General features: G+C 43.1%; 1 protein-coding gene across 6 annotated transcripts in view; it reads left to right on the top strand.

The window, feature by feature from the left end:
* The window catches only part of LOC138745819 (E3 ubiquitin-protein ligase TRIM33-like), a 145,965-nt gene that overhangs the window by 81,319 nt on the left and 36,852 nt on the right, over positions 1-27,794 (top strand). For all 6 annotated transcript variants that reach the window (XM_069903153.1, XM_069903156.1, XM_069903154.1 and 3 more), the window contains 5 exons: positions 15,856-16,003; positions 22,351-22,483; positions 25,201-25,317; positions 26,545-26,659; positions 27,581-27,727. In XM_069903153.1, the coding sequence (XP_069759254.1) occupies positions 15,856-16,003; positions 22,351-22,483; positions 25,201-25,317; positions 26,545-26,659; positions 27,581-27,727 (660 nt within the window). The remainder of the gene's footprint in view (positions 1-15,855; positions 16,004-22,350; positions 22,484-25,200; positions 25,318-26,544; positions 26,660-27,580; positions 27,728-27,794) is intronic.

The following is a 27,794-nucleotide window of genomic DNA, read 5'->3' on the forward strand; positions in this document are numbered from 1 at the left end:
TGTCTTAAGATTCCATATCTTGTAGATGTCCTCGATGGGGTGAAGTGTGGTGCCATGATGTTGCAGGCTGAGTTTACAACCCTCTGGAGTTTATTCTTGTCCTGATTGTTGGTACTCCTGTAGCAGACAGATAGTGATGCAACCAGCCAGAATGCTCTTCATAGATGCTTTCAAGAGTCTTCGGTAACTTACCTCCTCTACATTGGGGACATCAAATCCAGACTGGGCAACCACTTTGTAAAGCACCAGCTCTCTGTCCTCAGAGGCCAGCTGGAACAGTCAGTTGCCAAGCAATTTAATTCCTGTCACCATTCCCACACAGGTATTTCTTTACTCAGCCGTTCATCCACTTCAGATCCTTGTGATCTCTCCAAGGTAGAGAATTCCAGAGACTCACTACCTTCTTTGAGAATAAATGTCTAATTAGCAAGGTTTTAAATGAGCAGCCCCCTTGCATTGAAACTATATCCCCTCGCTTGACACTCTCCCACCAGTGAAAAATATCTTACAATCGCCTGGCAGAATCAGAATCAATTGTCATGGTGTTTTGTGGCAGCGTCATAGTGTGAATGTTATATTGTAACCATCTTACAACATCACTATAAAAACATAATAGTGCATGAAAAGTGAGGCCGTGTCTTCGGTTCATTGATTATTCGGGAATCTGAGGGCAGCGGGGGAAGAAGCTGTCCTTGTGCCGCTGAGTGCTATTCTTTAGGCTCCTGGACCTTTTCCCCGATGGTAGCAGAGTGAAGAGGGCCTGGCTAGGGTTGTGGGGGATGCTTTTTTAAAGACATCGTCTTATGTAGTTTTCCTTGATGGAGTGAAATCTCGTGTCAAACCCCTTTGAAGATCTTGTATGTTTCAATAAGGTCACCCCTCATTCTTCTAAACTTCAAAGATTAGAGTCTCAACCTATTTAGTCTCGCTTGACAGGCTAAGAGAGCCTGTTATTACTGCTATCAACATAAATGTAAAATCAAATCGTCTTTGCTCTGTACGAACTGATCTTTCTCTATAACTTTATCCTTTAGACCAATAAGACACAGTACCACTATGTCAGGTGGTCTGCTCGCAGAACAAACTATCCTTTGGTACACGTGATAACGAGCCTGCACCAGATCCCAGGAATTAGCCTGGTGAATCTCCTTTGAATTGCTTCTAGATCTTTTACTGTATATCCTTTCTTAGATGATATTAAAAGCTTAAGAGAATCTGAGATGATATTGAAGCTTCGGAAATTTGAATTAAAATGTGGATTTGCATTTCCACATGTCATTTCTCAACCACAGGAAACTAAGGACAATGAAATATTTCTGAGATGTGGTAATATTTGCAACAATGCAGCATCCATTAGCATGCCCCCACAAATATCAGAGCAGGTCTTTTTGTATTTTAAAGAGAAATATTGACCAAGAAAGCTCCCAGGACTTATTTAAGTAGTGCTGTGAGATCTTTATATCCTCGTGACAAAGCAGATAGGACCTTCTTTTAATGTTCAATATCTTATCCCACAGAATGCAGCTCAAACAGTCCATCAATATGATGGATTAAGTGTTTGACTGGGGCCCACAACAAAAAGTGCTGCCAACTACATGCAATACTGGAAATACTTTGCAAGTCAGGCAGCATTTGTGGAATCAGTGTTTCAGATCTGGGACCCTTTGTCAGAGAGACAAACAGGTGACCCCTGATAAAGAGTCTTGCACCTCAGATGTTCATTATTCCCCTGACAACAGAAGCTGACGGTCCTGCGGAGTGCCTCCAGCAGTTTAGTAACAGGCCTTCCCCATGAGCTCACGCTACCCAAATACACCCATGTGACCAATGAACCCACTAACCCCTTTTATGTGTTTAGAATGTGGGAGGAAACCAGAGCACCCAGACACACGGTGAACGTACAAATTCCTCACAGGCAGTGCCGGGTTTGAACCTGGCACTGTAATAGGTGCTGTGCTAACCGCTACACTAACTGAACCGCCAAACTGTAATCGTTTCTGTCGTTATGCCAGAATTCGAGTTCCTGCAGTATATTAAAAATTTCTCCGATCAGCTCATCAGCAGTTGGCATAAGAGGAAAAGTGAACTGGCCCGTTAGACCGTCACCTGGAGGACAGTGCAGCATTTTGGTTTTTGATGATGTTTTATAAAATAATTTTTTATTTTTCACACTGTGAACCATATCAACCAAAATACATACCAACATTTCCCTCTTAAATGCACACAGTGGCATTTTCTCCCCTTTTGTTTCCCCCATCTTCCCTCCCCCCTTCCCACCCCCCTCCAAAACCAATAAACATTCAACATATACAATACAATAAAACCATTAAGCAATGTCATCACACAATGAAAAATAAAAAAGAAAAATGTGCCATCTATTTTTACACACTGGATCAAGCCATTTTATTGTCTTATCATTTTAGGGGGTGGAGGTCCGAGGCAACCCCTCTCTGTTATGTTCCATGTACGGTTCCCAAATTTGTTCAAATAATGATGTGTTATTTTTTAAATTATGTTATTTTTTCCAATGGAATACATTTATTCATTTCCATGTACCATTGCTGTATTCTCAGGCTCTCTTCTGATTTCCAAGTTGACATTATACATTTGTTTGCTACAGCTAAGGCTATTATAATAAATCTTTTTTACACTTCATCCAGTTTGAGGCCTAATTCTTTACTTCTTATATTACTTAGAAGAAGGATCTCTGAATTTTTTGGTATGTTGCTTTTTGTGATTTTATTTAATACCTGATTTAGATCTTCCCAAAACTTTTTCACTTTCTCACATGTCCAAATTGCATGTACTGTTGTTCCCATTTCCTTCTTACAGCAAAAACATCTATCTGATAATGTTGGATCCCATTTATTTAACTTTTGGGGCATGATATATACCCTGTGTAACCAATTATACTGTATCATGTGTAACCTTGTGTTTATTATATTCTTCATCGTTCCAGAACATAACTTTTTCCCATGTTTCATTTTTTATCTCTATGTTTTATCCTTTTCCCACTTTTGTTTAGGTTTATAGCTTATTTCATCATTTTCCTTATCTTGCAGCTTAATGTACATGTTTGTTATAAATCTTTTGATTATCATTGTGTTTGTAATCACATATTCAAAGCTACTTCCTTCTGGTAATCTCAGTCTGTTTCCCAATTTATCCTTTAAGGAGGCTTTCAGTTGATGGTATGCAAACATTGTACCATGAGTTATTCCATATTGTACTCCATTTGTTCAAATGTTAATAAATTATTTCCCAAAAAACAATTTTCTATTCTTGTAATTCCTTTTCTCTCCCATTCTCTAAAGGAAAGGTTATCTATTGTAAGAGAGATTAACTGATTTTGCGTCAATAATAATTTTGGTATTTGGTAATTTGTCTTTTTCCTTTCTAAGTGAATCTTCTTCCATATATGAAGTAAATGATGCCATACTGGTGAGCTTTTATATCGTACCAGCTTTTCATCCCACTTATAAAGTATATGTTCCGGTACCTTCTCCCCTATTTTATCTAGCTCTATCTTATTAATTGTGTTGCTCTATAATAATTTTTAAAATTTGGTAACTGCAAACCACCTTGGTTGTACCTCTCTGTTTATTTATCTAACCCTGTCCTTGGTTTAACCTCCTTTCCATAAAATTTCCTTATTATTTCCTTTAGTTCATTGAAATATTTCTCTGTTAAGGGAATTGGTAATGATTGAAATAAGTATTGTATCCTTGGGAAGACATTCATTTTAACACAATTTACCCTCCCTATCAACGTTAGCGGTAATTCTTTCCAATGTTCTAATCTTCCTGCAATTTCTTTATTAGTGGCTGATAATTTAATTTATACAAATGGCTTAAATTATTATCTAACCTAATACCTAGGTATCGGATTGCTTGTGTTTGCCATTTAAATGGTGATTCTTTTTTCCTTCCTTTGGCTTGCCTTCGCGGATGAAGATTTATGGAGGGGTAATGTCCACGTCAGCTGCAGGCTCGTTTGTGGCTGACAAGTCCGATGCGGGACAGGCAGACACGGTTGCAGAGGTTGCAAGGGAAAATTGGTTGGTTGGGGTTGGGTGTTGGGTTTTTCCTCCTATGTCTTTTGTCAGTGAAGTGGGCTCTGCGGTCTTCTTCAAAAGAGGTTGCTGCCTGCCGAACTGTGAGGCGCCAAGATGCACGGTTTGAGGCAAGATCAGCCCACTGGCAGTGGTCAATGTGGCAGGCACCAAGAGATTTCTTTAGGTAGTCCTTGTACCTCTTCTTTGGTGCACCTCTGTCTCGGTGGCCAGTGGAGAGTTCGCCATATAACACGATCATGGGAAGGCGATGGTCCTCCATTCTGGAGACGTGACCTACCCAGCGTAGTTGGGTCTTTAGCAGCGTGTGTTCGATGCTGTCGGCCTCTGCCATCTCGAGTACTTCTATGTTGGTGATGAAGTCACTCCAATGAATGTTGAGGATGGAGCGGAGACAACGCTGGTGGAAGCGTTCTAGGAGCCGTAGGTGATGCCGGTAGAGGACCCATGATTCGGAGCCGAACAGGAGTGTGGGTATGACAACGGCTCTGTATACGCTAATCTTTGTGAGGTTTTTCAGTTGGTTGTTTTTCCAGACTCTTTTGTGTAGTCTTTCAAAAGCGCTATTTGCCTTGGCGAGTCTGTTGTCTATCTCGTTGTCGATCCTTGCATCCGATGAAATGGTGCAGCCGAGATAGGTAAACTGAGCTCTCTGAACCCTTCTCCATTAACAATGGCATGAAGCAAGGCTGCGTTCTCGCACCAACCCACTTTTCAATCTTCTTCAGCATGATGCTGAAACAAGCCATGAAAGACCTCAACAATGAAGATGCTGTTTACATCCGGTACTGCATGGATGGCAGTCTCTTCAATCTGAGGCGCCTGCAAGCTCACACCAAGACACAAGAGCAACTCGTCCATGAACTACTCTTTGCAGACGATGCCGCTTTAGTTGCCCATTCTGAGCCAGCTCTTCAGCGCTTGACGTCCTGTTTTGCGGAAACTGCCAAAGTGTTTGGCCTGGAAGTCTCCCCACCATGACTACCAGCGGGCACACAAAACTCAAAACGGTCAACCAGTTTACCTATCTCGGCTGCACCATTTCATTGGATTCTTTTTTAAATTCTGTATAATCCGCATTACTCATTGGCATCACTTCACTTTTATTTGCGTTGATCTTGTACCCCAATATTTCTCCATACTCCTTCAATTTCTTATATAGTTCTTTTATTGATATTTCTGGTTCTGTTAAGTATACTATGATGTCATCTGCAAATAAACTGATTTATACTCCTTCTCCTTTATTTTTATCCCTTTTATTTTATTTTCTGTTCTTATCAGTTCTGCCAATGGTTCTATTGCTAAAGCAAACAGTGAGGAAGATAATGGACATTCAATTTGCCGAGATGACCTACTTAATTTAAATTGGTTTGATACATATCCATTGATTGTTACCTTTACCAATGGTCCATTATATAATGCTTTAATCCAATTAATATATTTTTCTGGAAGATTGAACGTCTGTAATACTTTGAATAAATAATTCCATTCTACCCTGTCAAAGGCTTTTTCTGCATGTAAAGCAACAGCCACTGTTTGCATCTTATTTCCTTGAACTGCATGAATTATGTTAATGAACTTACAGACATTGTCCGTTGTTTGTCTTTTCTTAATAAATCCAGTTTGATCTTGTTTTACTATTTTTGGTACACAGTCAGCCAATCTGTTTGCTAATAATTTTGCTATTACCTTATAATCTTAATTAAGCAGAGATATTGGTCTATATGATGCTGGTGTTAGTGGATCCTTCCCCTTCTTTGGTATTACTGTAATTACTGCTGTCTTACATGAATCTGGCAAGTTTTGTGTTTCTTCTATCTGGTTCATTACTTCCAGGAGAGGAGGAATTAATAACTCTTTATATGTTTTATAGAATTCTATTGGGAATCCATCCTCTCCAGGCGTTTTATTGTTCAGCAGCTTTTTTAATATATCCTGTACTTCCTCTATTTCAAATGGTTTTATCAGTTTGTTTTGTTCCTCTTCTGGCAATTTCAGCAGTTCAATTTTAGCGAAAAACTCTTCTATTTTATCATCTTCCCCCTTGTTCTCAATTTGATATAATTGTTCATAAAATTCCTTAAAGTTCTCATTAATCTCCATTGGATTATATGTAATTTGTTTGTCCTTTTTCCTTGATGCCAGTACAGTTCTTTTAGCTTGTTCTGTTTTAAGTTGCCAGGCTAATATTTTGTGTGTTTTTTCTCCTAGTTCATAATACTTTTGCTTTATTTTCATTATGTTCTTCTCCACCTTATACGGTTCTCTTCATTTTGTTATATCATCGCTTGTTGCTTGTTCCTTTTCTGTATTTACTATCTCCCTTTCCAGCTGTTCTATTTCCCGATTGTAGTCCTTTTTCATCTTAGTTACATAACTTATTATCTGCCCTCGAATGAAAGCTTTCATTTCGTCCCATAATATAAATTTGTCTTTCACTGATTCGTATTTATTTCAAAGTACATTTTAATTTGGCGTTCAATAAACTCTCTAAATTCCTGCCTTTTAAGTAGCATGGAGTTTAATCTCCATCTATATATTCTTGGTGGGATGTCCTCCAGTTCTATTGCTAATAACAGGGGTGAGTGATCAGATAGTAATCTAGCTTTATATTCAGTTTTCCTAACTCTCCCTTTAATATGGGCCAACAAAAACATATCAATCCTTGAATATGTTTTATGCCTACTTGAATAATGTGAGTATTCCTTCTCTCTTGGGTGCTGCCTCCTCCATATATCCATAAGTTTCATTTCCTGCATTGATTTAACCATAAATTTGGCCACTTTATTCTTTTTGCTAGTCATTTGTCCAGTTTTATCCAACATTGGATCCAAATTAAGGTTAAAATTCCCTTGCGTATCTGCAGTCTTCAAAAAATATCTTGCATAAACTTTTGATCCTCTTCATTAGGTGCATATATATGAGTAAATTCCAAAATTCTGAATATATCTGACACTTTATCATTACATACCTTCCTGCTGGATCTATTATTTCCTCCTTTATTTTGATTGGTTCATTTTTATTCATTAATATAGCTACATCCCTAGCTTTTGAATTATTTGATGATGCCGCTATGTGCCCTACCAATCTCTCTTTAATTTATTATGTTCCACTTCAGTTAGATACATTTCCTGCACAAATGCTATATCTATTTTTTGCTTTTTCAGTAAATTTAATAGCCTTTTCTATTTAATTTGGTTATGTATTCCATTAATATTTCTTTCTTTTCTCTTCTTTGGCTTGGCTTCGCGGACGAAGATTTATGGAGGGGGTAAATGTCCACGTCAGCTGCAGGCTCATTTGTGGCTGACAAGTCCGATGCGGGACAGGCAGACACGGTTGCAGCGGTTGCAGGGAAAAATTGGTTGGTTGGGGTTGGGTGCTGGGTTTTTACTCCTTTGCCTTTTGTCAGTGAGGTGGGCTCTGCGGTCTTCTTCAAAGGAGGTTGCTGCCCGCCAAACTGTGAGGTGCCAAGATGCACGGTTTGAGGCGATATCAGCCCACTGGCGGTGGTCAATGTGGCAGGCACCAAGAGATTTCTTTAGGCAGTCCTTGTACCTTTTCTTTGGTGCACCTCTGTCACGGTGGCCAGTGGAGAGCTCGCCATATAACACGATCTTGGGAAGGCAATGGTCCTCCATTCTGGAGACGTGACCCACCCAGCGCAGCTGGATCTTCAGCAGCGTGGACTCGATGCTGTCGACCTCTGCCATCTCGAGTACTTCGACGTTAGGGATGAAAGCGCTCCAATGAATGTTGAGGATGGAGCGGAGACAACGCTGGTGGAAGCGTTCTAGGAGCCGTAGGTGATGCCGGTAGAGGACCCATGATTCATATAATTCAACATGGTCATCTCACACCCGGTTTACACCTCATTTCCGGTTCCTCACCACCACTATCCCCCTTTTCTCCATTTTCATCTCTCAGTTTTCCCTTTTTAAACTCAATGAATGACAACACATTTAAAGCATAAAATTCTTCAACAACTCCCACATCCAATATTCCCTTAGCCCCAAATGTTCCCCCCCCCCTCCCTGAGTTTCCCCTTATCCCTTGCCGGGTAACCACAACTCCCTTCCTTTCATTTGGATTGCGAACCCACTCACAAGCGTCAACTGATTTCGCATTGACGGTTATTCTTCCCCACCCAACCACCCCCCCAGAAAAGACTTTTTTTTTACACATAACAAAGTTCACCCTCGCTTTTTCCCCCTTATTTCCTTTCTTCCCTTCTCTTTCCCTTCTTTAGTTTTTGCATATACATTATTTTTACATCTTTATATATATTTTATCACCATTTTTGTTACACCTCTTCATTTCTCCTTCTGTCCTGCAAATTCTCGTGCTTCCTCTAGATCCGACAACAGTCTGTTTTGCTCCTCAAGGGTAAATATTTTAAGCACAGCTGGATGTCTTAACTTAAATTTATAACCTTTTTTCCATTGGATCGATTTTGCTGTATTAAACTCCTTCCTCTTCTTTAAGAGTTCAAAACTTATGTCTGGGCAAAAAATTATATTTTTCAATGGTTTATTGTCTTCTCTAATTTTTTTCCATGCCCACTCCAGTATATTTTCTCTTGGTGTATATCTCAAAAATTTTACTAAAATGGATCTTGGCTTTTGATGTGTTCTGTGGTTTTGAGCTAGTGCTCTGTGTGCCCTTTCTATTTCCATTCCTTCCTGTATTTCTGTCATTCCCAGGACCTTTGGGATCCATTCTTTTATAAATTCCTTCATATCTGTGCCTTCTTCATCTTCCTTTAGGCCCACTATTTTTATGTTGTTTCGCCTACTATAATTTTCCAACTTATCAATTTTTTGAGCTAACAACTCTTGTGACTAACTTTTTTATCACTTTCTTCCAATTTTCCTCTTAAGTCATTCACTTCCAATTCTACAGCTGTTTCTCGTTCTTCCACATTTTCAAATCTTTTCCCTGTTTCTATCATGACCAGCTCTAATCTATTCACTTTTTCTTCTGTACTTTTTATTTTTTTAATTTCACTAAATTCTAATATCAACCATTCTTTTAATGCTCTCATTTGTTCTTGAAAAAAAACTTTATCTATATTCTGACTATCTGTTTTTCCTTCTATTTCTCTGTGCAGATCTTGGTCTTCTTCCTCTTCTGTGTCTGCACCTGTGTTTGTGTCTTCCCTTCCTTCAATCTGTGTCTATTCTGACTTTCCTGATGAGTTGCTTGTCTCACTTCTTCTTGCTTGGCTTCTTGCTGTTGGTCCTCTTCTTTTGGGCTACTCATCTGTTGGGCCTCCTGATGCTGCTCTTCTTTCCTTTCACTCCCTTTCCTGTCGCTTTCCTCTTCTTCCACCTGAGAGCCCTGGTGTCGGGCATCCCTCAGCTGGTTGCGTTGTGTTTGTCCGCTTCTCGGCTGAGCCCCCCTCCTGTCGGTGTTCTCCTTCTCCTTAGTAAGCATATTGTGCATGCACAGTTGCGCACTTTTGTTTGGCTCTGAGAGCCATATTTGCAGTCCAGCAGTCGGGGGGTCGCGACTCTGCGGGGTCATCACCAACCTTGGAGAACGGGCTCTCTTCTCCATGACAGTTCCCTGTTTCTTCATGCAGGTAAGGCCTTCTCCTTTCGCTTCTGGCGTCTTTTCTTCTTTTTTTCCCCGTTTTTTTTAACTTTTTCCTACTTGGGTGCCATTTTCTTTCTTTTCTCTACAACTTTATCTTTTATTTGTTATGTTTTGTATTTCTTGAACTTTGTATTTTCTTCACTTTATTTCTTCTTTTCTGAAGAGGGCTGGTATTCCCCTTCTGGCCACTACTCTATCACGTGACTCCTCGGTTTTTGATCATGTTGAACGATTAACCTTGACCTTTGCAGCCAGCACCACATGGCCAGTGCTTGTTCCATTGTCCTTCACTGGAAATTTAAGAAAATCTGCTTCCAGTTCGCAATATTCCACCCTGCAAACAAAACAGGCGTAATGACAGTTGCACATCCTGTTTGACATCCTGATTAAGTACTTCATCGCCCATCCATTTCCTGGTAAATTGTTCAGCTCCAAAATGCTGCCTCAGTCTTTAAACCTACTAGAGCAGTGGTTCTTAACCTCATCTACCACTTTAAGTATTCCCTATGCCATAGGTACTCCGTGCTTAGTAAGGAATTGCTTAAGGTGGTATTAGGTCGAAAGAAAAAGTTTGAAAACCAATGTTTTAATCGTCATTCATTGACTCGTTATGTGCACGGTTTCAGAACTCCAAAGGAACCATTTTTCTCCAGCAAAATATTTCAGTGACAATTGGGTCTAGAGCAGTGATTCTCAACCACTTACATCCCACCTTAAGCAATCCATTACTAATCACAAAGCACTTATGGCATAACGATTACTTAAATGGGTATGTGAGTGGAAAGAAAAAGGTTGAGAACCACTGTACTAGCATTCTTGGATGGGATAAGGTCATCAGAAGGAGTTAGTCAACACATGCAAGATAGAACCTTGCCTATTGCTGATCCTTTTATAACCTGAGGAGTCCCAAAGCTTTTTTTTAATCGATAGCAGACCAGTGCTAAGTGTGCTTACTGTTTCTGTGTAACAAATTGTAGTAGCCAGTTTCCATTCTGCAAGTTCACAAAACAATAACAACGAGATAATTGCTCCTTGTTGATTGAGGATCAAGTCCTAACCAGGATATCAGGGAACCTATTGTTTCTCTTTATTAATGCTGTAGATTTTTGTTAATATCTACCAGGGTGGGCAAAGGCTTAGTTTGACATCACACCCAAACGATTGCAGCCCCCTCAATGATGCTGTCCCATCCCCGGCAGTGCACTGACCTACCAACCTATATTGGCTCCTGCAATATTGCACTGGATGTTTGCCTAAGACTGCTGTTTTATCCCTGGAATTGGGCTTCATTGGGGTTATGATGCTGCAAAATCTCATTGTCAAGACACTGCACTGATGGATGTGATGAGGATAGAGCCTGAATTGGAGCATTTCAGTTAAAAGACAAGATTGGATTTGCTGGCCTTGTTTTCCTTGGAGCGGAGGAGTCTTTGGAGATGGTTTGATGATGGAAGTGCACTATATGTAATTATTCTGAAGATGAAATAGGAATCTTTTTCCTGTGGTGTGGTGTGTCTATAAAAGAGGGGTGTATGTTTCAGGTGAGAGGTAGGTGACAGAGAACTGGGGGAATATTTTCACTCAGAGAGTGATCAGGTTATGGAAAACTGCTGGAGTAGGTGATGACAGACAATACACTTAAGAAGCAGCCAAATGCCCAAAGCATAGAAGGCTATGGTCTTCAAGTGAGTAAATGGGTGAATGATGACCGACAGTCGGTGTACACATTGTATGCACCTGAATGACTTGATGACTTTTATGACGTTTAGATTCCGAAAAGAATTGACAGATACGGGTGGAATGGTTGGCATAGCAGTTGGCACAACGCCTTTACAGCGCCAGTGATCGGGTCCTTACTGGGGTTCGAATCCCAAGTTGACTGTAAGGAGTTTATACGTTCTCCCTGTGTCTGCCTAGGTTTTTTCCGGGGGCTCCAGTTTTCTCACACCGTTCAAAACAAAAAAAATGTACTGGGGGTATATCAGAGGCCAAAATGACTTGTATTCATGTTGTATGTCTAAATTAAAAAAAACTTCAAAATTTATGTAAAGATATTTCCCCTGGCCAGAACCTGGATCTTATGGTATTTTGGACTGAGATTAGTTTATTTTCTGCTCCCTTTGTAATTATATGTAGTAAGTGATGAGGAAAGCAGCATTTCGCACATCCCTTAATGAAGGTGACCAGCGTTCAACCTCCAGCCGAAAATTTCCTTGCTCCAAATGAGTTGTTGTCCCTTCATAACACAGCTCTTAGAGATCAGCACCTGGATCATTCTCTTCTCCGATGTACAGTCCCGAATGGAGTCATCCAGCTATGACCTTCATTCCATGGGCACAGTTGTGTTAAAGTCAGCCCGCGCTGTAAGAAAATAAACAGCGGAACCACTTAAACGAACAACAGCTTCTTTATTTAACCCTTTGCAGCTCTAGTGGGAGTGAGGGGGTATTCAAGACGGTTCAGTGACTCGTTCTCTACATTGTGGCCCACTCTAAAAGCATCGGGGTGTTTATTGTACTTTTATATATGTTTTGGGCATGGTCTGCATGAGACCCTCACAAGTTTCACACGAGTTTCACACGCTTGCGTTTTGTGTTTACCATAATGTAATGTAATGTCTACAAATGTCTGGGAAAGTCAGAGTGTCTTGCGCTCAAAGTTTATTGACATTCTTGTGAAGTCAGCTATTTTCACTTTTGCACAAACAACTACTGTATCCTTACCCAATCCATTAACCCTTTATTAAGCATATTTGTAAAACTTATTCTTTCACAGTTGCTCTCATCAAAATGGCTGACATGGGCCCAAAAGATATCACCAGAGGTTTGTGATCTGTGATTAGAGCTTGATGCTGTGCCAAGTTTTAAATTTAGACCTTGTTACCCACTCGATCCTGTGGTTCAGTCTTCAGCTGAACCATAAGACCACGTCACGATATCTCTGTTTTCTGCCTTTCCTAGACTCTCATAATATCTAAACCTGTTCAAAAAACAAACTCCTCTGATCTGCTTCTGAAGCTTGTAACATATCTGACAGTGGTTGTCACTGCTACTCAGCTGAGAGAACTCTGTTCTCTTGGACCTTACCATTGATCATTATCATCCTGCTGCTTCAAGCAGCAACATCCAAAACTCGGACAATGTTGTTGATCTCTCGGTTCCTACTTAGTAAGACTTTTAATTTAAAAAAAATTTCTGACATGATGCATTGCTGGAAAGGGGAGAAATTATTGCCCAGCCTCATTTGCTGAGCTGTTGTCTGCACCACTCTAGTTTTCCTGGTAAAGTGGTGTTGTAGAGGGAGTTCCGTGATTTAGTCCCAGCAATGATAAAAGATGGACAATGCAATCTCAATTCAGGGTGGAGTGGAACTTGAAGTGAGCTGCAGTTAGTGGCATCCCCATAGAATTCTCTGTCCTCCTCAATGGAAGAGATCCTACTTTAGGGTGGTGCTGTTGAAGTAGCAATGAGTTTTGTAGTCCATTGCAGTCTCTGTTCACCAGTAGTTTGGGTGGTGAATGGATATCTATGTTTTAACATTCAGATTTCAGATTTATTGTCAGAATACATAAATGACATCACATACATCCCTGAGATTCCTTTTTTCCTGTGGGCACGGCAGAATTATCTTTATTCAGTGTAAACAAATAAAAGAACTGTAAACTGTAAACAGATAACGAATGTAAACAAACCGACTGCAATACAGAGAGAACAAAAGAAAATCAATAAAGTGCTCAAGTGCGATTCCTTAAATGAGTCTCTGAGTTTATTGTTGAGGAGTCTAATGGTGGAGGTAATGGTGCAGCTGTTCCAGAACCTGGTGGTGCGAGTCTTGTGGCGTCTATGCCTCTTTTCTGATGGCAGCAGTGAGAATAGAGCGTTTACTGGGTGGTGTGGGTTTTTGATTATTGCTGCTGCCCTCCAATGGCAGTGTTCCCTGTAGATGTTCTCAATAGTGGGGAGGGTTTTGCCTGTGATGTCCTGGGCTATGTCCACTACCTTTGGGAGGGCTTTATGCTCAGGGGTATTTGTGTTCCCATACCAGACTGTAATGCAGCTGGTCAGCACACTTTCCACCTCACCTCCAGATTTCTGGTGTCATACCAAACCCTGCAAATGCCTGAGGAAGTAGAGGTGCTGATGTCCTGGATTGTGCCAAGTTTTTTCAGTGATGGTGAAGCTGAATTCATCTAGGCAAGTGGAAAATAATTGAATGTGCTCTTGTTGTGAATTATAGATAAGGGAAGGCTTTGGGGAGTTGGGGGGGGGGGAGGGCAGTTGCTTTCCACAAGACATGCAGCCTTGGACGTGCTGTTGTAATCATAGAAGATATCTCATTGGTTTAGTTGAGTTTTTGGTCAGTAATGACATCTGGGACATTAACCAGGAACTAATTGATGGCATTTCCATTGAATGTTATGCATATGTGGCTATCTGAATGGTAGGGTATCGAAGGATATGGGAATAAAGAAAGGGAGTGGAGCTGAGTGGGAGAATAATCAGGTTCAGATTTCAGATTTGTTGTCAGAATATATGCATGGCATCACATACAACCCTGAGATTCTTTTTCCCGTGGGCGAGGCAGAATAACCACTTATTGGTAGTGCAAAAAAAGACTGTACACAATGCACACGTATAAATAAATAATGAAATGTAAACAACTGACTGTGCAATTCAGAGAGAAAAAAAAGTAAGTTATAAAGTGCAAAAGTAAGTGTCCTTAAATGGGTCCCTGTGTGAAAAATCGACCCATGCTGCAAAAAAAATCAACAGCAGAACCAATGAGCATAAACCACCTTTATTGTATTACGCTAGGGAGAGCAAGGGGTACAAAGATTGAGTAGACAGTGTCACTCGTTCCCTGCACTGAGCCTTACTCAACTCATACAGCGTTTTAGTTCATCTGTTATAGTCCTTTAGCTGGGTGCTACGTGCAAGTTTACATGTTTCTTGAAGCAGGTTGTTCTTTATCTTGCAGCTGGTTATTTTTGTTTTTATTACATATTGACCTTGTCTTGCAGCCTTTATCAACTTTAGATACGCTAATCTTGCTCAGGTCTGATCAAGCTATCTTTGCCATGGTCTTGTGGCTTAGTATGGTACTTGTGCAACCATGCTCATATATTTCTTAATCCTGGTTCTTCATCTGCAAGACTACACCAAATCTCCATTAGCCTACCCCCAACAACAGAAGACCCTTCCCATAATGCATTATATTCTTTTACACCTGATTGAGTTTGTAGTTGTGGAGGAGCCTGATGATGGATAAGTAGCAGCTGTTCCAGAACCTGGTGGTGTGAGTCTCGTGGCCCCGATACCTCTTACCTGCTGGTAGCAGCGAGAACAGAGCATGTGCTGGGTGATCTGAGTCCTTGATGATTGTTGCTTCTCTCCAACGACAGCATTACCTGTGGAGGTTCATGACGGTGGGAGGGTTTTGCCTGTGCTCATGGTGGAATGAATGGGAGAGCAGACACAATGGACCAAATGACCTACTTCTGCTCCTATATCTAATGATATTATGGCTGATCTTGCTGAGGAGTGAGTAGGTTCTTTATTGAAAGTGGACAGCAGTGGTTGATACTATAATGTAGGAAACATCACATCACATGATGCATTGTTCATACATTCATATGCAATGCTCAGAAGAACGATAAATGCTGAGATGGGTGCCTAGAACTCAGTCAATGATCAAAGCTGAGGCAAATGGTTAGCCAAGATATTATTGAATGATACAGCATGCTTGAGAGATCTTGAGTTCAGGCTGGCTACTACAGTAGATTTTAATGTTCTTGAGATGCTATGGAATTAAAGTTAAAGAGTCAGAAGAGTGAAGGTGACATTGGGGTGCATTCTTTGCCCTGTGAGGATAATGGAAAGTTGGCACCCTCGATTTCACGTGGAGCTCAGTTGTAAATTTCAAGACCAAGACAATTTCATTGTCATTTGAATTGAGGGATTGGAGCAAATGGAGTTGAGGTTAGAAGGCAAATGTCCTGATTATTCAAAATTATGGTAGCTTTGATGCACTGAATGGGTGACTTTTACAATGAGGAAGTGGAATAATGGCAGACTTGGCATTGTGGAAGTTTTCTCATGGGAATATATACTTCAATTTCCAGCACAGAACTCAGGGTCAAGTTCTCTCCCAGGATAATAACCAAAGGCTGCTTTCCTTTTGCCCAGGTCTGCACCAGCTGTGAGGACAATGCCGAAGCCAATGGTTTCTGTGTCGAGTGTCTTGAGTGGCTTTGTAAAACCTGCATCGAGGCTCATCAGCGAGTCAAGTTTACAAAAGATCACACTGTGAGACAGAAGGAGGATGTCTCACCAGGTAAATACCAAACTGTAGTGGGCCGAGCGACCGCTTGAGTAAACGGGCTAAATCGCTACAACACACAGCCGGTCCCAGATGGCGTGGGCTCCCCTTCACTGCCGAGAAGGAGCCTACACCTAGCGATACGTGCAGGCTAAGCCGCCTCCTCTTCCGCGGAGCGGCCCGCCCGGCCGGAGATTGACACTGTGACATGGTTATATCACTTCTGGAAGCTGGCGGATACGTCACTGGAAGTGGGTGGGCCAGCGCGAGGCGTGGCGGATTCAACTTTCTCTTTGGTTCACTCTCACGCTGTGTGGACGTCCCTTTACTCGGAGGCGCTACTGCAGCAGTCGCTGCTGTGGTGACCCTGATGGTTCCAACATTTTTTTGGCACCAGCATTGCACGCAGCAGGATGCAGCAACCAGCTACATCCACAGTTGCAGCGCCGGCAACCAATGCAGTGGGCATGCATCTACCGCCTTCTGGGCAAACCAGCCCAGGAACTGGCTGCAGCTGGCCTCAGGGGAATAGTTTCATAGGACACCAAGTTCTGGCACATCGTCAGCGCCCTGGACACCACCACATCTGCCCAAGTAAGCTCCTTCATAGAAAACCCACCGTAAGTATGAGCAGTTCTGATGTTTCCCCTCGATACCCTTGAGCTCAGCCAGCACGAGTGCTATTAGAATCCTAAACATGCAGGGCCTGGGCAACAGAAACCCCTCCGAGCTAATGCACAAGATGATGGCCCTGGTGGACAGGCACTTGAACTGTTTCCTGTTCGAGGCCCTAGTCCTCTCGAAATTACCAGTACACATATCCTCGGCAGTTTCGGACATGGAGTTCAGTGCCCCACACCGTGTAGCCAAGGAGACAGGCAGGTGGTTCTGCACAGCACAGCAGAGCTCCCTCCACGTGCAGCCAGTCTACGTGACCGGTGCCACCACCCCGCCTGGCCCACCAGCAGCACCAGTGGTTACCGAGGCCCAGCAACAACGTGAAGGGTATGTGGGGAACAGTGAGTACTGTTTCTACCACTGCTTATGGGGCAAGAATGCCTGGCAGCGCACCCCCCCCTCGCCCGCACTCGTACCCCACCTCCAAAACCAACACGACAATGGGAAAGGGGCAGGTCAGCTGCCAATAGTGGCCTCGGTGGTTGGCACACAGAAAGGCCTACTCTACCACAGAGACCAAAGGACCAAGAGGGACTTCATTGGTGACACTGGAGTGGAGATTAGCCTTATCCCACCCACGTACTTTGAGGCGAGACACAATGCCAAAGGCCTTCCTCTGCAAGAGGCCAACGTGTCCTCCACTTCACCTGGTCACTATCAACATTGCATCCCCGTTTTCCAGTGGGAATACACCATCGCGGCCGTGGGACAGGCACTACTCGAAGCAGACTTCCTCCGAGCTCACAAACTGACAAGATGACAAAATGCTGGTTGGTAAATGCCACAACTTTCCAGTCGTTTCCCCTTCACCCTACAGAGATGCTCTTGCTTGCTTTTGGGAATTCCTGTCCTGGACCAAGACGAGTACACCTTCTTACTTGCCAAATACCCAGTTTTATTGGCTCCAAACGTCCATGACTCCAACCCACCACATGGCGTAGAGCATCACATTGAGATTGCCAGCCCCCCACCACAGTTCATGCACGAGAGCCTGGCACCTCCCACAGGACAAGCACCAACAGGCCAAGGCCGAGTTCTGTGCCATGGAGGAGTTGGGGATCGCCTGCCATTCCAATAGCTTATGGGCCTCCCTGCTCCACATGGTGCAGAACAACTCTGGTGGTTAGCACTGGTGCAGCAATTTCTGATGTCTAAACAAGGCAACAGTCCCGGACAGGTACCCCAACCTGCACGTCCAAGATTTTGCCACAAGGCTACAGGGTTGCAGGGTATTCTCAAAGGTGGACCTCATAAAAGGGTACCATCAAATCTCAGTACATCCCAGCGACATCCAGAAGATGGCCATCATCACACCTTTTGGCCTCTTCGAATTCCTAAGAATTCAGACTAAAAAACACAGCCCAGACATTCCAGTAGCTAATGGACATGATTGGAAGGGACCTTGACTTCATCTTCATTTATCTAGACGACATCCTTGACGCCAGGACCCACAGATAAGACCTCAACCGCCTATTTGACAGGCTGCAGCAGTTTGGGCTCACGGTGAACCCAACCAAGTGCCAGTTCGACCTGCAAACAATAGATTTTCTGGGGCATCACCCCAGAGGGCGCCACCCCACTACTTGACAAGGTGGAGGCCATTCAGAACTTCCCCAAGCCGAGCACGACCAAAGGACTACAGGAGTTCCTGGGGATGGTCAACTTCTACCATCACTTCCTCCCGGGAGAGGTCATCCTCATGCAGCCCCTGTTTGACTTCATCAAACTCGGCGACAAGATGCTGCAATGGACGTCAGAGTCCATGGATGCTTTCCACGACACCAAGTCAGCACTGTCAAAGGCCATGGTAGTGGCACACCCGGATCCCATCTCCCCCCTCGGCGCTCACAACGGATGCTTCAGACAGTCGGTGGGCGCGGTGCTAGATGAATGGGTCGATGAGCACCGGGGACCCTTTGCCTTCTTCAGTAAGCACCTCCGAACACCAGAGCTCAAATACAGTGTGTTCGACCGCGAACTGCTGGCCTTGTACCTGGCGATACGGCACTTCCGCTACATGCTGGAGGGGAGAGTGTTCACCACCTACACAGACATCACTTCCGGAAATCGGCGGGTATGTCACTGTAAGTGGGCGGGCCATGGTGGAGACACGGCAGATTCAAACCAATAAACTTACTCTTTGGTTCACTCTTAAGGGTGGGGTAAACAGGCTGAGTGATTGCGCAAATAAATGGGCTGAATCGCTGCAACACGCGGCCGGTCCAAGATGACATGGGCTCCCCTTCACTGCCGAGAAGGAGCCCGCGCCTAGCGACATGTATGGGCTAAACTGCCCTCCACTTCCGTGTAGCGGCCCGCTAGCCGGAGAGTGACACCATGACGTGGTGACGTCACTTCCGGAAACTGGCGGGTACATCACTGTAAGTGGGCGGGCCAGCGTGGAGACACGGCGGATTCAAACCAATAAACTCACTCTTTGGTTCACTCTCATGCTGTATGGACGTGTGCAGCTGCTACAAGTCCATTTAACGCAGTGGTTCTCAACCTTTCTCCTTCCACTCACATCCCACTGTAAGCAATCCTTCTGCCATTGGTGCTCTGTGATTAGTAAGGGATTGCTTAAGGTGAGCGGAAAGAAAAAGTTTGAAAACCACTGTTTTAATCGTCCCTCATTGACTCGTTATGTACACAGTTTCAGAACTCCAAAGGAAATGGGCCAATGACAATTTTTCTCCAGCAAAATATTTCATTAACAATCGGGTTTAGAGCAACGATTCTCAACCTCCCCACTCACATCCCACCTTAAGCAATCCCTTGCTAATCACAGAACACTGATAGCATTGGGATCACTTAAAGTGGTATGTGAGTGGAAAGAAAGAGTTTGAGAACCACTGGTCTCTAGATCTGATAGGTTAACAACTGTTCTAATTCAGTCCTGATCTGCACTCAGACACAATTACGCAAGCAGTAAATGAAGACCAAATAAAAAAGTTTCTATCTTTGTTTTTAATTATGTTGAGTCTTCATCAAATTACTGTGTGATGTGGGCTGGGGTCAGGCCAGTCGATCTCTGTTTGGATTCCCATTCAGCGTATGACTGGGTGACAGGCCTTCTTCGGCTGACCCAAGGGAAGGAAGCTGGGGGGAGTTTAAGTGGCGGTGGCGGGAAGAAGATGTGGGTAAATTAACACATTCTTAGCTTGTTGGTGGCCATTGAAGTCACCCTAGTTCCTGCTGCAATACTGGCTCCACATGGAAATGTTGAGGGAAAAATGCAAAGGTGGGCAACCTTTATCCAAAATGTTGGGGTAAAATGTGACCAGAACAAAGGAACAGCAAGTAACAGAGGATTGTGTGCATGTGGATCACCAGAATATAAATATAAGAGTAGTTAATTGTGATAAAAAGATGTGGTATATCTAATATAAAGATGGAAATTTGCAAATGGAAGGTAAACTAATGATGGGAACTGGTAAGGGAATGTAGTTTAAGATTAAGAAGACTGATACATTGGGCTTGTTAGGAATTTAAAATTCCATTCAGGGCTTTGGGTTGGGAGTTGGTTATGGAGATAGGATAGTTGATGCATGGATTGAACATTGTAATGGAGGAGGGGGACATGAAGGGGTTCAGAGGTAACAGCCCACTCCATAAAGATGTGTTGTTCAGAAAACTGTTCACAGGAACCAGAGATCAGGCCGGCTCTTGTCCCTCATCATGAGCTGCTCAGTGGCACTGGGGAAATTGCTGTCTTGGGAAGGTGATGCTTGGTGAAAGAACTTACCACTATGCCATTCTTGGGGACTCAGGGAATTGGACACAATGCTGAGGAAGCAACAGTTATTTGAGTCCAACAAGGGAGTTCCCCTATTCCAGCAGGCCGAAAGACAGATGTCACAGTCTTAGAAGATTGTTGAGGTACTGTGGTGCCTCCACCAGGCAGTTAGCATGCAGAGGGAGTGGAGGCAAGTCAGAGTTGAGTGTGGATGCTGGGATGCCAGTCAAGTGGTTGGAGATGAAGAGGCCACGCAGAATTTCTTGATTTTTTTATTTGGAGCTGCAGTCATTCAGACAGTGGAAACAGAACCATCACATTTTGGGCAATTTAGGGGAGGGTGGAGAAGAAAAATCAGTGCTTGAACTGTTCTTGTAGATACGGCTCTTGCATGGCATGAGCAGTTGAATTTGTGGACCCGTTAGTTACCAGGATGTTTCTGGGGACTTGGGGTAGGTAATCCCTTAGTGCCATGGGGAGGTGATCAGCTCTTCTATTGATTGAAGTGGTTATTGGCCAGCACTTCAATGGTGCGCATGACACTGGTCAGCCCAAGTCCGAACATTGTCAGTCCACTTTGGTTCTTTTTTCGAAGGAACTGGGAATTGAACTGAATACTTTGCATTTATCATCGAACTTTTACCTTATAATTGGTCGATAAAAAAGCAAAGTGGTTCGACTAAGTTCTGTGGCAGAGATAATTATTCCAAAACCTATCAATCTTTCCCTTTGACTCTTAGTGCTAATTTTAGTCAGTAATTAATTCAGTTTAAAAAAATGAATCTCACGGTTGTTTGTTGTGTCATGTATGTACTCTGACAATAAATTTGAACACTGAGATTTGAAATGCTCCTCCTGACCTTTGGAGCTCAAATTTGCTGTCCATGTTTGAATGCTGTCCATGTTTGAGATGGTTCCAGTGAAAACCAATGCGAGCATCATAATTGGGCAGTTATTCTTGAGTTATTGCGACCAGATCGCTGGAATTGCAGTGTTCCAGGCTTTTGAGGACACAACATTATGGGAAATTGTTGGGTAAAGCCTGGTGCTTCAGCCAAATTCGAACCACTTGGACAGAACATGTCCTCATAACTACACTGGAGCAAAGCTGTCTGTGGTTTTCCATTAAAGGTAGGGGCATTTTACATCAATAAATACTGAAGCTTCTTGTCTTTAGTTCTTAATATTAATTTGACTCCTGATCCTTTCCTTGCCTTGTTTGGAATGAGTAAGCCAACTGACTTGAATTTGTCTGGGCTACAATTCCATGTAAAGGTAAAGGTTCCATTATTGTCACGTAGCACATACATGAAATTCTTTAACTTTGTCCAGCACCCCTCACAGAAATTAGGCCCCAGTGAGGAACGAACTCACGGCCCCTGGTTGACACAACCAATGCTCTAACCACTGAGCTATCGAAGCCATTGCCTTTGCTCTCCTTATCGCTAAAAGAGCTATATTAGTGAGATGGAAAGATGCTGTCCCTCCTAATCATATTCAGCGGCCGTCAGAAGTGATGGCATGCCTGACTTTGGGGGGAAAAGAATTAGATGTTCTTCTACTGAAATGAACTTTGTAAGTTTATGGGGTCCTTTTCCTAATTATTTTCATAATTTATAAGATTATTTAGAACTTGCTTTGTCATTTGGTTGTTTTCCCTTTTACAATATTGCAACATATATGTTCAACCAATTATTTCACACAAGAGGGGTTAGATTATTAACACAACTTTTATGTCTTTTTTTTGCCATTTTCAATGTATTTGTAGCCATATGTAATAGTCGGTCTACTTTGTTGGATACTTATTATTACCTATGTACGATTTACAAAAACTCAATACAAATATTGAAAAGGGAACACTGAAGTTTCATCTCCCAGATTGAACAAGAGTGGGCCACAGAGAGAAAGTGTTAATTTTGACCTTGTCCACCCATTTTTGTTTCCTCAGAGGCAGTCACTGTATCCAACCAGCGAATGCTCTTTTGCCCCATTCACAAACAGGAACAGCTTAAGCTTTTCTGTGAGACCTGCGATCGGCTGACATGTCGAGACTGCCAGCTGCTGGAGCATAAGGAGCACAGGTAACCAGACGGACAGGCGCACCAATTCTCTCTGTGGGTACTTGCTGGGTGTAGATTTGGTGGGTTTGTATTGTAGTGCATTACTCAAAAGTGCAGGAGAAACTCAGCACGCCACACAACATAAGCACGGAGCAAAAGGTAACCAATGTTTTGGGCCTGAGCCCTTTGACAAGGTGTTAACAAGAAGCTGGCTGGTGGCTGAATTAAAATATGGGGGGAGGAGAGGAGGGAAGAAGGGGCAGGAAAGGGGTCCAGGCCAACAGGCGAGGTCATAGGTGCAAACGGGTGGGAGGACGGATAGGAAAAAGCTGAGGTGGTAGGGGGAGGGCTTAGCTCTCTGAATGGAGAAGGAAGGGGATGAGGAGTTGGAGGAATAGGAAAGGAAAGAGTGAGATAGGGGAGGGGACTAAAAAACTGGAGGTCAATGTTAATGCCATCTGGTTCGTCATGACATGTAAAATGAGGGGCAGTGCAGCTAGTGCCACTATCTCTGTGTCATTGAGTTACGGTGCTGGTGGGTCCATTGATTTGTACTACATGATTCAATGCTCGTAGGTACATATCTGTCACTGTTTTACATGTACATTATTAGATGAGTGTAGGCTAGTCTCTGTATAATGTGAACACAGTACTAAAGGACATAGATCACTCACCAAATTTCATTGCGGTACAAAGCTGGTCAGGACAGACACTATATTATACTATGGGGACAGGTCAGCCATTGTATAATATGAGCACAATATGGTTGGATTCAGAGCCTCCATTATATAACATTGTGGAACTAGGAGATCTGTTACTGTACAACTAGTGTACAGTTTAAATAAATTCAAGTGAGTCTGCATAATAGGGGTACAGCGGTGGTGGGTACAAATTGGTCACGTTATAATACCGGGCAATGGTACTGATGTACATGGAGTCATACACCATACTGCACTGAAACAAGCCATTCAGCTCAACCTGTCAACTTGAGCTGGTCCGATTTGCTTGCAATTCAAGTTTATTATCTGACAGTAAATACAGAACTGTACGAAATGGCATTTCTCTGGACCACAGTTCACACATATACGCACACAATACACAGCACATAATAATCACACACATTATATACATAAAGACACAAATTAAAGTGTATATTAAATATCCTCTTTTATATATATTCAATGGCCCACATCCTTTCTAAACATTTGCAATCCACGCACCTGTCCAAATATTCTTTAAGTGTTGTCATTATCCTCCTTCTACCTGTTCCTCTAGCAGCTTGTTCCATGTACCCACCATCTAGGTACCCCTCAGATCCCTTTTAAATATTTTCCCCCTGACATGAAACCTCGGCCCTCTAGATAACCATTCACCTTATCCATGTTCCTCATGATTTTATAAACCACTTTAAGATCACTCCTCAGTCCCATTCTCTGTTATAACTCAAGCTCTCCAGCCCTAATAACATACTCCTGAATCCGTTCTGCATCTTTTCCACATGAATGACATCCTTTCTCCAGCAGGGCAACCAGAACTGCACACAATACTCCACATGTGGCTGTACCAACTGTAACATGACATCCCAACTTCTGTACTCCGATATTTATTGTGTCTCACTATATGAAGGTTTGAAGTGCATTAAGCTGTGGGTAGGTTATAGGTCTAGTTCTCTATAATGGTGGTTGGGGGAGGTGGGGCAGTGGGCAGTGTTGATTTATGTGGCCATTTACTGTATCTCAAGTGAACTACTAGTCAGTGTTGGTCACTCACACTGGGATAACAGTACAGGTGAGATCCAGTACTGATGGTTTCTGTACTGACATGTAGTTCTGGTGTCTAGTCCCTTTTTTAAAATTGTAAGTTTTTTTAAAAATCAAATTTAGACATATAGCATGGTAACAGGCCCTTACGGCTCACGTGTCTGTGCCGCTCAATTTGCACCCCATTAACTTACACCCCTGATACGTTTTGAACGATGAGAAAAAACCGGAGTCCTCGGGGAAAACCCAGAATACGGGGAGAACGTACAAACTCCTTGCAGACAGTGCGGGATTCAAACCCCGGTCCGGACCCGATCACAGGCGTTGCGCTAACTGCTAGGCCAACAGTGCTTCCCAAACATTAGATTTTGATTGAAATTGGGATCATGTTGGGTAAAATCCACACACAATAAATATATCTGAAGAATTACAGTATCAATTTGTTTGGTGAGATCTTTGCACACATAATTTATGGAATCACCCTTTGAGTATGGAATCTAAAGGTTCTGTAGTTTGTAAGAGGCTCTTAATTTCTAGCTGCTAGTTCCTGCTTTTATGTTTAACTTTTTTGAAAACATGACATTTTGCACTGATTGTATGTCCCTCCCTGTCCACTCTCTGTTCTCTCTCCTCAGGCAGGGAAACAGCATAACCCAACTCCCGAGTGATTCCTTACCACCGTTCCTGGGCCTCAGTGCTACTACAGTCACTCTTCACTCCTCTTGGCTTCGGAGGAAGCAGAGGCTTGGCCCTTCAACCACTCTTCTACTCCCAATGCTGACATCAGCCTGCTTCCTACAGCACAATCAATGATAGCTCTGCTCAATGAGTTCAATGAGTTCATGAAGGTTCAAGCTGCTCTGTCGCTTACATGTGAGCATGAGCAAGCCATGCTGAATGGTTTCCATATGCAGTCTCTGTAAGTGCTTCCTGAGGAAGAGGGGTTTGAAGTTACTGCATGGATCTGTGTTTTTGCAGGTACCAATTTCTAGAAGAGGCCTTTAACAACCAGAAGGTGATCATCGATACATTGACTGCCAAACTGCAGGAGAAGAGAAACTTTATTCAGTACACAGCCACTCAGATCCAGAACAGGTACTGTGTGGGATCCATTCCACCTTTGTTTTGTCCCTCATCATGCCTCTCTTGCAAACATGATGGCATGGATTGGAGACATCCCGCAACTTAGATCCCTCCCTTTCCATATCATCAGTAGCCTTTCCCCTTCTGATTTCCCCCAGCCTACTTTGTCTTCTTTCTCACCAGCCCACCCCCTCCACTTCAGTGAGAACTCAGTCCACATCACTCACTCCCTAAGGGCCCTACTCCCTGTGCAGCTCCTCCGTACCTGTGACTGTTAGGGCTGCGATTATTTGGCCAATAGCATGAGGGAAGAGAGGAAATGTTCCAAGTACCTTGCAAATGACTGTTGTAGGGGTGAGAAAAAAGATGAGTAATTCGGAACTTGAAAAGAGAGAAGGCAGCAGAGCCATTAAACAGCCAGAGTTGGTCTGAGGGGTGAGGAGAGATCGGTTGGGTCATTATCACCTTCTGTTATTTATCGTTCATACCATGGTGAAGATGAGATAGCATTTCTCCAGGACCATGCGGCAGATTTACATAAATATAAGGTAGAATAGAAGTTAAACACATTAAAATATTAAAATAATAAGGTGTAAACAGAAACAGTCTATGGTACCCTAACCACAAATGTTCTGGGAGTTCAGGAGTCTGATGGGTTGGGGTAAAAGCTGTTGATCAATCTGGACGTAGGGGCCCGAGTGCTGCGGGGCACTTCCTACCAGATGGCAGAAGGGATGTCGATGGTAGGAAGAGAGCCCCCACTGATCTTTTCTGCTGACTTCACTACCCTTTGTGGGGTCCTGCGAGGAGGTACAGCTTCCAAACCAGGCAGTGATGCGGATGCACATGATGCTTTTGAAGCTTCCTCTGTAGAATGTAGCGAGGGTGGAGGGTGGACCTCCCCAACTCCATTCCCAGACACTAAGATCCAGTCCTGATGGTATTGGACCATTTACTAGAGAGCACCTGCAGCCCTCCGCTAACTTCAACAAGAGATAGTTAAACACGAGCAGCATGAGTATGGAGGGTGAACATTGTTTAAATTCTCTTGGTTGTTGCAAGGGTGAGTTGATTGTCGGTGCTGGTTATCAAATAGATTGGAAGTTCTACCAGCCTGAATGCATGCCAAGTTGGTGTGGTTGCCTGTAAAGAATCCCACATAAAGGTACACCTGTTTAGCATATTTAATTTGATCTGCTGTAAGTCATGCCAAGCCCAATAACCCTGCCTGTGTTACAGGATTAATGAAGTAAATGAAAACTGTAAGAAAGTTGAGCAGGACATTAAGGTGGCTGTCTTCACACTAATGATCGAGATTAACAAGAAAGGGAAAGCCTTGTTGCAGCAGCTGGAGGTGAGATATCCTTTTGGTGTTCTCTGTGTCTCCTCCAATTCTGGCCTCTTGCTCCTCACTTTATTCCTCACATTCGTCACCCTACTCCTCACTCCCTCTGCCACCATAGTTTACTTCACTTCAGCCATCTAGGCATCTGGAATTTTCCCCCTTTAATAGTTCCAACTATTTCAGCAAAATCTAGTGTGATTAGCAGATGCATTGGAAAAGGGATTTTATTTCTGATGAGATATTTAACTGAGGCCCATCGAGGGTTAGAGCAAGAATTCCCTCATCCAACAGGGCAAACACCTGTTTCCAGTTGATTGTCACGTTGCTCTGTTCTGGACCCAACCATGCTCAGCTTGTCTTCTCTGTGACACATCAAGGCCCTTGCTTTGCCTGGATAGCACATAAAAAACAGCTTTTCACTGTACCTCAGTCGATGTGACAATAATTAATTCAGATCAAGTATTACGTTGACAATAAAACGCTGTGATGTCTGCAGGGTTCGAAAATGAGCTTTGATAATCAAAATCTTTCCCTCTGTAAAGAACTTTAATTTCAGCACAGTGGAAATTCCAGAGACTTGCTTCAACCTTGACCTTCCAAATCTATTGCACCTTCTCCCTGTGACTGTGCGTTTCCTCTGGATGCTCTGGCTTCCTCCCACATACCAAAGATGTGCGTGTTGGTTGGTCAATTGGCCACACTAAATTGCCCCTTGTGCAATCGAGTGGAAAGAGTTGGTGGGAATGTAGCCAGAACCAAACAGGAATTCTGTAGGACGAGTGCAAATAAGTACTTCATGTTCATTGTAGACTTGGTTGGCTGCAAGGTCTGTTTCCATGCTACGTGACTCAGTGAGAAGAGTCCAAAGTCTTTGGGTCCACTGATTTACAATGCCATCTTGTTAATGAGCCATCTTTGTTTCTCCTGCAGAGTGTAACCAAAGATCGTCAAGCGAAACTCCTCCAACAGCAACTTGAGATCTCTGGGCTCTCGAAACAGGTTGAGCATGTCATGAACTTTGCCAAGTGGGCCATCTCCAATAGAAGCAGCATCGCCCTGCTGTACAGTAAACGGCTGGTAGGTGATGAATGTGTTCAGGACAATCACCACATGCTTCAGATCCCCCAGTGTTGACAATGGAATT

The sequence above is a fragment of the Narcine bancroftii genome, chromosome 11, assembly GCF_036971445.1.
Source record: "Narcine bancroftii isolate sNarBan1 chromosome 11, sNarBan1.hap1, whole genome shotgun sequence".
NCBI classification, from domain to species: domain Eukaryota; kingdom Metazoa; phylum Chordata; class Chondrichthyes; order Torpediniformes; family Narcinidae; genus Narcine; species Narcine bancroftii.